Genomic DNA, 12,495 nt, shown 5'->3' on the forward strand with positions numbered 1-12,495 from the left:
TACAACATTTGTAAGTCCTTTATGAAACAGGCCCCAGGAAAGTGCCAGAATAATTTCATTTCATTTATTTTCCACAAATCAATCAAAATATAAAACATAACTCATTCCCAAGAAGTATAAAATGATTACATAAATATAGACAAAAAGTATAAATACAATCTTGAGCATTACATTACAAGTGAATTGACCAAAAATAAAGCAAAAGCTTTATGGCACAGTCACATTTCTCCCATGGTAACCGTAGGGCAAGTAGAAAACAGCCGTTGTAACATTTTTTGTTCCAGCTATATACAAGGTTTGAATAAAACTGAATAAAACAGCCGTTTTCGACTTGCCGTTTGGCGGCCATAAGGGAAATGTGACCACAGCATTGATGATTAACCGAACAACCGTTAAGTAAAGTGTTGGCGAATTGAAAGATAACAACTTTGACCAAAGGTCATTTTTACCACTTTTACCATGTGCAGATAAGTAAAGTTTCTTGTATGGAGGAGAACCTTGATATGAGCCCAGGTGAACAGAATTGGTCGGCAGACTACTTTTACACTGTATGTAGCAAGTTTTTGGTGATCGCGGAGTTGGTGTTTGTCTGCCATTTGGAGGGTGTGGTTACATGTACATGGCGATAGTGACCACATGACTGTATTGCTGTACGAATATATGTAGGCTCATTTTGCTCTACCCGGTCTACCAATCTTGGAAGTATGCACTACATGTATGTGATGCAAGAAACTTTGCTTGTCTGCCCATGCTTATAGCGACATATACCAGGGGGCCGTTTCATAAAGCTGTTCGTAAGATAAGAGAAACTTTAAGAACGACTGGTGAACCTTTCTTATCCGCTAAACCATTGCCAATGAATATACCATTTACCACAAGAAACGATCACCAGTCGTTCTTAAAGTCGCTCTTAACTTACGAACAGGAAAAATTTTGGTTTAAATGTCTTCATATCATGATGTTATTACTTTTTTTTCATTTGTTCTGTTATACTATTTTCATGAATTTTTGTAAATTGACCCATTCAGCATGTGCTGCTCTTGGGTATTTCATAAAGCTGTTTTTAAATTAAGAGTGACTTTTGAAAAGACTGGTGAACCTTTATTATGAGTAACATTAGTCCTCACAATATAGGAAATTTAACTTGGAGGACGTAAATTTGTATCTTCATGTAGATTAGAAACTAAGTTTTGTGTGCAAAATAACATTGGTGTCTGAATGTTTGTGACTATGGATTCTAGGTAGCATTTATGAGCAGATATGTGAATGCAATAATTTACCCAAGGTGCAGGCTTTGTTTCTTGAGATGCCCACTCTTTAATATGCATTGCTATTTGATTGTCATCGACTCATGATTATTAAAATCAAGATCATTATAATCAAAAGTATTGTCGTAATCATTCATCATCATCATAAGCATCATTATAGTCATAAGTACACACATCAGTTTTGTCAAATTCATCATCGCTATCTTCATCATCATCATCACAACCATCATCTTCACCATCATCCTTATCATTATCATCATTATCATCGAGATCTTCCAGAATATATCTTGTTGCTTATAATAATATATTCCGCATTTATATAGCGCTTAATACATCGGAACGACGTCTCTAAGCGCTTTACAGACATATTATTACCCCGGTCATCGGATCCTTGCATGCCTGCATACAATGTATGCACCTTCTCCACTCCCTGGGGAGCATTCCAACAAGAGTTATATACTATGTTTATATACACAAATTTATGTACAGTTTGGAATCTCAGGTATTTTTTGTTTCATTCCTGTTTTGTTGTTATACATGTATGTACATGCACATTGTATATCATGTTTTTAATATATAACCTACAGGATATAATTGCAATAATTTTGTACATTCAAATGTAAGTTGTCTATTATCAAATTACTAATTACAAAGCTTGTGTGCTATATTAAGATTTTTTAGCTTTTTTAATGAAATTGCCTTTATATATCAATAATTGTAAGAGATTTTGAAAGTAATATGTGTGTGAATAAGTAAAGGATATCACAATACCCCCACCCTTGAAAAGGTCTACATGTTTTGCAGAGGTTGTTAATGAATTATGAAATGTGTGTTCTAATCTAATAGCAATAGATGTACAGAGAGGCCAGGAAATTCAAAGAAAAGTTGACACTTGCGAAGCATCATAAAATTTACTGTATCTCATAAAATTTTTGATATCAAACAAATGAGTATCATGCCCCTTCATCACATTGCTTTGTCGTCGAGGCTGAAAAATGTTTAGGTGTCGTTTTTCCCCCAAATCTTCATATTTGTGCTAGGTACTTCTCAATACAAACATTTAAGATTGCACTTTTTCTTCACTGGTGACATATCATGATAGAAAAAGTAATATAAATCATAGATTTAAAATTAATATATTTCTATGAAACAATGTTGAAAATATAAACAATAGAATACATTTTGCACGAATATTACTTTTTTTCTTAAAGAAAATTCCACCTGAACTTTACTTTAATCCAAGCGGCATTCCAATCATGTGAAAGAGCTTTATTTGCTCTTTCACATTTGTCATGCTAGTATTCATATTTCTGGAGATATAGTCAATTTTATGTTTGGTTGGCAAACAAATTTTACTTAATTCCATGGGTGTATGTAACCTTTCTGCCTCAACTGTATGTATTTATTTTCTGTTATGAACATATTACATGTATTGTAAAGTGTAAATTCTGTATGTGGGGTTCGGATGCCTACTAGTATAAGTGATTTCAGATGTATACTTTCAACATCTAGGAATGGTTTAGATCATTTCCTGAAAAAGTCTTTTTTGAACATCTACAATGGGTGATTTCAAGTACACTGTTGACCTACTGGTGGTGGTCTTAGGTCAATTTTTACATGATTATAACACCACACTTAAAATGAAGATGGTCCTGAAAAGTCACTCAACTATTTTTTGAGATGTTACTCAGATTAGATTTTTGAGCTAGGGGAAGCAATCCAAATTCCAACACCAATGCCAACACCGGACTTGAAATCACCCATTGTATTGACTTGGTTGTGGAAATCCTGTCTTATAAAAAGATATTGTATTCAATTTTCATTCATTTGCCATATGATAACATGTTTCTAACATATTGTATTCTCACTGATTCTGTTTGGTGATAATTACTGTGTTTTAAAGGTCAAGTCCACCTCAAAAAAATGTTGATTTGAATCAATAGAGAAAAATCAGACAAGCACAATGCTGAAGATTTCATTAAAATCGTATGTAAAATAAGAAAGTTATGACATTTCAAAGTTTCGCTTATTTTTAACAAAAGAGTTATATGAACGAGCCAGTTACATCCAAATGAGAGAGTCGATGATGTCACTCACTCACTATTTCTTTTGTGTTTTATTGTTTGTATTATACAATATTTCAATTTTTACGAATTTCATGATTAGGACCTCCTTGCCTGAAGCACAAAATGTTAGAATAATGGAATTCCGTGTGTTCAGGGGGGAATGAAACTTCATTTCACATGACAATGACGAGAAAATCAGAATGTTTCATATATCAAACAATAAAAAACAAAAGAAATAGTGAGTGAGTGACATCATCGACTCTCTCATTTGGATGTAACTGGCTCGTTCATATAACTGTTTTGTTAAAAATAAGCGAAACTTTAAAATTTTTAATGAGATTTTGATGAAATTTTTGGTGTTATGATTGTTGAATTTTTCTCTTTGTATTTAAATCAAGTTTTTGTTGGGGTGTATTTGTCCTTTAAGTACGATGTACTTTATAAAAAGAAAAGAGAAGCAAGTTTTTCATCCCTGTCGCTCACGATCATGTAGCTTTATGTGCAAGGACTTTTATTTGGCTTAATAAGATTTTCCTTCGAGAGCAATTCTCACAAGTGAAAATTCCAAGAAATTAAATTTTCTGTTGTGAATGAAACAGACTGGGAATATTTGTGTGTGCATTATTTATGACTAATAAATGAATTATTACAAATGCAATAGAGTACCCAAAGTTTCTTTTGAGCATTTCAGCATTTCCATGAACTTTTTTTAAGGGTAAAAAAAAAACTCCACACCAAATGATGTCAGAGATTCCAAGTTCAAAGACCAAGGCCCGTCTTACAAAGAGTTGCGATTGATCGAATCGATCGCAACTGTATGAAAATCCATCAGTGTCATGTTTTTTCTTTAGGAGATTGGCACAATGTCCTTTAAAAACAAAGAGTAGCATACTCTTAAGTGTCAAGAAAACAGTGGATGTATTGAAGGAACATGTATTGTAGATGTTGTTGGCTTTCCATAGTTGTGATTGATTGGATCAATCACAACTCTTTGTTAAACAAGGCCCTGCTATGAGTTGGTGTGAGATCAAAGGCATTGTGTACATGTATAATGTATATGGGATTGGCTGTGATACATGCATGCAAAAAAGATTTCAGGAGATAGGCAAGATCAAGTCCCTACTGCGAGAGTCTCAAACAATAATGCGTGAGACTTAGCATGTCTTAGGCAAGGCAGGTCCCCAAATAAATCATTATAAATTGACCTGGGTCATACTGTACTTGTTCAGGACCTGGGCAATTCATGTTGACTTCAATTGGGCTAAGTACGGCCACAACTTGCTTCGCAATCAACCAATTCTATCCAAATTTGGGTTATGGATGTTATGGGTAGCAGTCAAATATATTGTACACACACGTGGCCAAATTATTTCCAAACACCCCCTAAACAAGTTTTTCTCTGTGTGCAAAATACCCCCCTTAACAAGTATGGGAATATTCATTACTGGTATATTTTTTGCAGAGCTGTGGGTGTTCCATGAAGTTGTCCGCACTGACAAGTCGACTTTCTCTGACAGTTATAGTAACATTCAGAGGCAAGTGCCTCTCGGTCAATTAAATCAAAGGATTAAGATTTCACTGAAATAGGCAGCACAGACAATGTAGCCTAGTGCTGACAACTTTCATGAAACACCCCCAGCTCTGCAAAAAAAAATATACCAGGAATATTCCCATATCCATACGATTTATTTCCAATTTGTCTAATGCCATTTAGTCCAATTGCCAACTCGTCTATTATCATTTGGTTTACCATCGGCCCATCCAATATCCACATGGTCTAATTGCCATTTCGTCTAATTGCCATTGGTCCAATAGCCATTTACTTCATGCACCAATTGGTCTAATTGGACTAAGTGTTACCTGTGCAAAATGGATGAAAATGAAATGGAAATTAGACCAAGTGGTTACGAGATGAAATGGTCGTAGGCGAAATGGTGATTAGACGAAGTGATAATTTGACCAAATGGTTGTTAGACGAAATGTCGATGAACAGAATTGCATTAGACTATTAAAATGAAGGTAGGCCACGTGGAGAGTGGACGAGTTGGCACTTAACCGTCCATACACACTAATTGTATTCATATTTCATTTCAATTATTACACAAAGCAGTAAATGTTTAGAATGTCAGGAGATGGCTCCTGTAAATTTATTTCCTGGCAAATCTTAGGCTGATGTATAACATAAAAGTTATAGTACTGATATTTTGAACATAATATAGAGAATTAGAAGTAACATGATTGTTTTTCTTAAACAGCTACTGCATAAACATGTATTCTTTTTCTGACCAAAATACTCTTAACTGGCTCCAATCGAAAATCACACAGTGCGACTTTTTGTGGTCACATTTCTTTTGTCTGTCACTCTCTTTCTTTATCCCTCTACATGTATCTTCTATCTTGATATTTTTATTCCGTGGCGAGTCTTCTCATCATATTGTTATAACAGCCAAGCATGAGGTCTTCAGCTACCAATATAGAACAAGAGTGTCGCTAAGACAAGCACGTACGTGTAATACGCCTGTCTGTAACACGGAAAATGAAGTTATTTATTGGTCAAGCAATAAACATTTTCACCTCAAAATCAATAGGCTTCCTTGGATCCATGCTAGAATCATAAACACCAAATTATATGAGCCTAGGTTAATTTAAACAAAAGTTATCGCGTTTACAAGGACTGCAGAAGGGTACGATGACAATGTCGCTGTGACCTTTGACCTCAAAATAAATAGGCTTCCTGGGATCCATGATAGTATAAAACACACCAAATTATATGAGCCTAGAAAAGTTAAACTGAAGTTATCACGTTTCCAAGGAAAAGTTCACGGACACCGAGCATGATACCATAATACGCCCTCTGTCGATACGGGCGTGTAAAAAAATAACCGTCATCTTTTCTGAAGTGATATGATCTTTTCTCAATTAATATGATCTTTAGATTATTATTGCCTTTTGAGTTTGACGTCTGATTAAGACATCATGAAAAATCAATTTCATGAATGTTCCTGACTCCTTCACCTTTCTTTCCATTCAAAAGATCTTGCCTTTCTGCTTTGATTAATTTCATGATCAAGTTTCAAGCTTCCTTCATGATAAATTACCATCTTCCTTTATCATCTTTCCTCTCATTAACACGATTGTTTTATCCCTTGGATAGGATGTAAAAAGAAAGGTCCTGTATAGAGGAAAGTTGCCCCCCTTTGCATGTTAGGAACCCACTGCACTATTCACATGAGAGTATAGGGGGGGGGGAACCCTGGTGTACATTGTCCATCTGCACATACCTAATCAATTCTACAAGTACTCTGAGGAGACATGTATTTTGCAATGATTGTTAACCACAAATATCAAGTAGATATAATTATATAATATTGACTGGCCTTGAGGGGAACATCAAATATATTGCCAGCAAATGAATCATATTGGCCCGAGTCTTTAGACGAGGGCAATATGGGTCATTTAAGGGCAATATATTTGATGTTCCCCGAAAGAAGAGCCAGTCAATATTTTTATTATCATCAAAATCAGATATCTAGAGCAAAAATCATAATGGGGATATTTCTTCGAAAAATAGAGTTCTATTGTGTCATATTAATATCGGTCTAGGCTCTGCACTTAACCATTATGACGTACTTGCAAGCGCTCGGATTCAGCGTTGTCTTTATTATGACGTATATTGTTGGTGGGCGGATCCTTATGAAGTTTATCTCTTTATACGCATCCACAAATGCCCGGATGTGAGACCAGGGAAAATACAAAGGTATATTTTGCTTCGTGTTTGCATGCAAAGTAAATACGCGCATTGAGACCGAGGAAAATACAAACAATATACCTACCCTTCCCGATATTCAGAAAATGTAGGGCAATACGGTTTTGTAAATGACCAGCTCAGATGTCTGATACGGGTGATAATAGACAATATGGGTAGGGCCAAACTAGAAATTAGACCCTATGGCGGAACTAGGATTAGACCGTGTTGGATGAGACCAAACAGGGAGTAGATTAAAGTTGATTTGGGCCACGTGGCAATTCACCAATGAGACCAATCACAACAAATCGTTTTAATAATATATAGCATTCATAGGGCTCTGATTACCTTGTTGCTTATTCAGTACTGGCAAACAATATTACACTGGCTTTAGCTCCAGCTGATAAAGGCAGTTGGAACATTCAAGGAATTATTCCTACCGGGTACCAATCCCTTGATGTAGATTGATTTTTCGCTGAAGGAAACTACGCCACTGCTGGGATTCCGACTGATGATCCCTTGTTCCTAAGGTGAGCGTCCGGACCACTATACCAAACCGCTCCACAATAATCACTTTCATTGTCTTTACTTTCATTTTCATCAATGTCCATTGTTTACAACCTTACTGCCTTTCCATTTCGATAATGTCTTGTCCAACCGCTTGATGAAGAGATTCACATCCTCTCTTGTCATGCCGATGGCTGCAGCGGCTGTCATGTACGCAGACGGGTAGGCGTTTGAATGAGAGCCAAAACCTTGGAAAAGATGACCGTTAATCTCCTTTGAGACACCTTGTGGGACGACCCTGCGGGTTATGGAAATAATAATAAAAATAATATTCCCCATTTATATAGCACTTAAAACATGGGAACGACGTCTCTAAGCACTTTACACACATGTATTATTACCCCGGTCATCGGATACTTGCATGCCCGCATACAGTGTATGCACCTTCTCCACTCCCTGAGGAGCATTCCAACAAGAGTTCCATGACTTAATTGCTAGGCATACTACATAGGCTTTCGCTTCTAGTGGCAAAGTGTGGATTAACACCTTGCCAAAGGACGCTAGGCCATGGTGGGATTCAAACACACGACCCTCTGATTACCTCAGGCGAAGTCTCGCACCATCGCACTCATGCCTATTCGCTATTTGTATACTAATATAGTAACTCTGCTATCCAATGGCATTTTCAATGGAATCCTTGATTTCTGACTGGCTATTGAGCATTGTTGCGATACTATTTACCATTGGATGGCAAAGTTAACACAATAGCATTTTACATGCAACAGGGTTCCGATATATTAAAGCTGTAGTTTAACTATGGAAAGCCAATTGTGACACTAATTTAACACAACATAGTTCAAATTTTTAGCACGAGTTGTGCTCAGCTCATTCATAAATTATTGTTGGGAATAACAACTCAGGTAGCTATGATCACCATCAAAGCTGTAGTATCTACATACAAGTATATATATTTACAAAATTTTGCCATTTTCAGCTTCCTATAATTATGGCACAAAATTAGGATATGGCCTAAGTTAAACTGCACTTCAGAGCATATGCCTTTGGATTTACCGATTGCACGAGTCGCAGAATTGACACCGCCCCCCCCCCCCAACACCTTTAAAACTGCACATGGCACAGCTATGCCTATGAATAAATAATAACAAGACTATCCCATCTGGGGAAATTCAAACTGAGCAATTGAGTCCCAACTACATGTAAGCATACTTTAACAGCAGAAGTCCAAAGTAAACATATTGAAATTTCAACTTTTACAATATTTCCTGAGAGGCACTGACCTAGCACCAGATACACATCTAGTAAACAGCATTGAGCCAAGCTCTGTCAAAGCTTTACCGTCATCAACATCATGTTTGTTTACTGTCATTGCCATGGAGATTGGGTTGTGTGGTGTATGCAGTAATCGCTCCCCGTACTTCACTGCCACTTTCGCCAGTTCCTCATGCAGAAATGTGAACAATTCCTTCCTTTCCTGAAAATAAAAGGGAAACAAAGAAATGACGATAGATTTAAAAAGGCGAGATCAAATGACAAGTATTATACATGTATGTCGTAATACATAAAAAAAAGGGTATTGGTAGTTTTATTGTTTACTTTATGAATACAGGTATGTATTCAATTTCAGGATGTTATGGTTGGAAGCACATTTTAGATTGCCTTTCTGGCCCGTATTCTTAAGTCAGATTTAACTCAGACCACGGTCTAATTCTGTGCTCAAATTATGGGGAGCCAAAAGTTCAAAAATTCTTTTATATTGTAGATTTCTTACAATGTATGTTTAATATTTGTTTCCTTTTGCTTTCATAATTTAAGAAAATTACTTCAGGTTCATTCCCATAAAATTATAAACAATTTGGGTGTCATAATAAATTGAATGTTTACAGTTAGGAATTTGTGCTCCAATTGGCTCTCCGTAGTTAAACCACAACTTTAAACCAGGGTTTAATTTAAACCCCGAGTTCAGAATTCATGTAAAGAACAGCTTCATTTGTACATTGTGGTGCTTTGCAGATGTAAAAATCGTCGCCCGCGAAATTTTAAAAACTTTCATTTTTTTTCCTCAAAATTCACCAAAAGTATGCACGAAATCCTTCAAATTTGCTTTACAAGAAGCAGAAGTGCCTAAACGACAAACTTGGTTGCTTCACTCCCACGCTGTCAATTTTTTTCAAAATAGTTTGGCAAAAAAGAATTCTGCCGGCCAAGCATCATGGTAATCACTCTTCTGAACAACTCTAATTTCAAATAAACAGTGTTTCAAACATAACTCCTTGCAATGAAGAAGTACTTGTGTTGATTGCTGTCTTAATTTTTTTTCAATTCGCAAAATCTATAAAGACTATAACGAGCATGAATTTGAGCGTTTTTTTTTACAATGTATTTTCAAACACTTGGCAAGTCAGATACTTATTACATGATAACACACTTTCCGCTTAATAAGACAATTAAAGGGGAATGAAACCTTTGGAACAAATAGGCTTGTGTTGAAACAGAAAAATCAAAGAATAAGAATAAAGAAAGTTTGGGAAAAATCGGACAAATAATGAGAAAGTTATGAGCATTTGAATATTGCAATCACTAATGCTATGGAGATCCTCCCATTGGCAATGCGACAAGGATGTGTGATGTCACTGATGAACATGTGATAAAAGAGGCATTCAAGTGAAATGTATACTCAGAAGTAATGGGGAGAGTTGTTCACAAGTGACATCAGACATCTTTGTCGCATTGCCAATTTGCTATCTCCATAGCAATAGTGATCGCAATATTCAAATGCTCATAACTTTCTCATTATTTGTCCGATTTTTCTCAAACTTTTGTTGATCTGTTTCTTTGATTTTTCTGTTTTCACACAAGCTATCTTGTTCCAATGGTTTCATTCTCCTTTAACTTAGCCTAAAAGAAAACATTGCCTTGAAATTCTGGCCACTAATAAAAAGACTAGTTAGAACACTGCTGGACACTGGTCTGTACCTTGAGGAGATTCTTGTAACCCTTGGATCCAAGTGAAAGTAAAGTGATGAAGAGATCAGTAGATGGTGACGCCGAGGCTCGACCTGGATACGTTTGCCCGACCTTGTCAATAAACTCTCGATTGAACCCTGCAATGATGGAACCACCAACTGGTACCATGAAGTTTTTATCGGTGCTTTGCACAAAGGCGTCCACTCTGCCTACCCGCGATGCTTCCTGTATCAAGTGCATGCACTTTGACGACTGGACACCATAGGCGTTGTTGACGACATGAGGGATATCCTTCTCCTTGCAGAGCATTGCGAGTTCTTCAAGTCTGTCCGGAACCCGCGGAGCAAAGCAACTTGTTGTAGAGAACACTGCAAGGACTTCATCAGTTCCAAGCTCTTTGATCTTTGCAGACACAGCTTCGATGTCCGTCCTAAGTTCATCTCCTTCAAGCTTGTTCTCAATGACAATGGATTCAAACCCTGCCGTTGCAATAGCCTTGAAGCAGGATTTTTGGTCGATGCGAGGCCAGATGATGAATCGTCCTCTAGGTCTTTGCTGCTTTAGTGTCAGGAAACAAAGGACGAGGCTCATACCTGTCGCCATCGGAACTACAAAGCATGAAGCTGCACTCCTAACTCCTGAAATAATTTTATAGAAATGAATGAAACTTGTGAACAACTCTCCCCATTACTTTAGTACATATTTCACTTAAACTGCCTGTTTTATCACATCTATCAGTAGATCATGTGTTCTTTTTATAGGAGGGCATGTAATACAGATTTTTCAAGAATACATAATGGATAAAAAGTTTGTATCACCATAAAAGCTAAAAAGAGACATTTTGGGGGTATTTTATAGTCCATCAAAGGAAAAGTTGTTCACATGTGACATCACACATCCTTGTCGCATTGCCAATGGGAGCATCTCCATACCATTAGTGATTGCAATATTCAAATGATCATAACTTTCTCATTATTTTTCTAAACAAACATGTATTTTGACTTTGCTGGCTTTCCATAGTTGCGATTGATTGGATCAATCGCAACTCTTTGTAAGACATGGCCCAGCTGTTCACAAAGTTACAACCGACTTTACCCACAACTTTATGCATGACTGGATATGTGTTCACAGGTGCTAAATCAGTTTAATACGTAGTGTTAATCCAAAAGAAAGGGTTACAGTACATGTTTGATGATTTAGAACAGCTTACGCAGCCAGCCACCTGGGCCTCGTAACACAAAGGTTTGCGATGAATCGCAAATATGAAAGAACCGCACTGATTGGTCCTTGGTCAATATTTCAAACCTAATGTGCCTGTAACATTGATAGCGATTGATCACTCATCTTTGTGTTACGGAGCCCAGGATGCAGAAATACTGCCAAAACTCCTCCTATTCTATACAACACAGGGTTCGCATGCACCTTTGAAGAATAAACAAAGCAGGGGGGGGGGGGGGAGATCCTAGATTTATATCAGCCTCTCAACCCCCCCCCCTTAATCCAGTTTAGGTTGAGATTAATGGTAGATTTTTAAAACTCAATTACTCCTCTTTTTCATTTCTGGGAAAGGTGTAAAATTATTTTTGGGTATATTGTACAAGTACTTTGTCTTTCTTTTTACGGATTGGCTTCAGAAGGATTTCTTTTTTTTTGGCCATTAAATTCATCATCCATTGCTTGTTTTTATGTATTTTTTCATTTGTCAATCTCTTGAGGATATATGAATGAAACTTGAAGTTGTACCTGCCATGTGTAGAACATCAAGAGCCATAGAGTTGGTGAGTTTTGACAGGATACTTGAACCAGCAGCCTTCGGTTGGATGGCTGTGATGTCTCCGGATCGCCCAATGCCATGAGCTAAACTAGATGAAAGGGAAACATTCAATCATGACCAATAAAGTGCTTACCTTCCGGTTTTGGAAAA

General features: G+C 36.8%; 1 protein-coding gene across 2 annotated transcripts in view; it reads right to left on the reverse strand.

Annotated features, from left to right (window-relative positions):
- Positions 1–7,245: 7,245 nt before the first annotated feature.
- LOC121421019 (O-phosphoseryl-tRNA(Sec) selenium transferase-like) overlaps positions 7,246–12,495 on the reverse strand; it is a 34,942-nt gene continuing 29,692 nt past the window's right edge. The window contains exons 3-6 of one of the 2 annotated variants that reach the window (XM_041615604.1): positions 12,315–12,433; positions 10,581–11,209; positions 8,885–9,078; positions 7,246–7,884 (exon numbers count right to left, since the gene is read on the reverse strand). In XM_041615604.1, coding sequence (XP_041471538.1) covers positions 7,680–7,884; positions 8,885–9,078; positions 10,581–11,209; positions 12,315–12,433 — 1,147 coding nt within the window. In that variant the 3' untranslated portion in view covers positions 7,246–7,679. The remainder of the gene's footprint in view (positions 7,885–8,884; positions 9,079–10,580; positions 11,210–12,314; positions 12,434–12,495) is intronic. The other variant, XM_041615605.1, reaches the window with a different exon arrangement.

The sequence above is a fragment of the Lytechinus variegatus genome, chromosome 9 (assembly GCF_018143015.1).
Source record: "Lytechinus variegatus isolate NC3 chromosome 9, Lvar_3.0, whole genome shotgun sequence".
NCBI lineage: Eukaryota > Metazoa > Echinodermata > Echinoidea > Temnopleuroida > Toxopneustidae > Lytechinus > Lytechinus variegatus.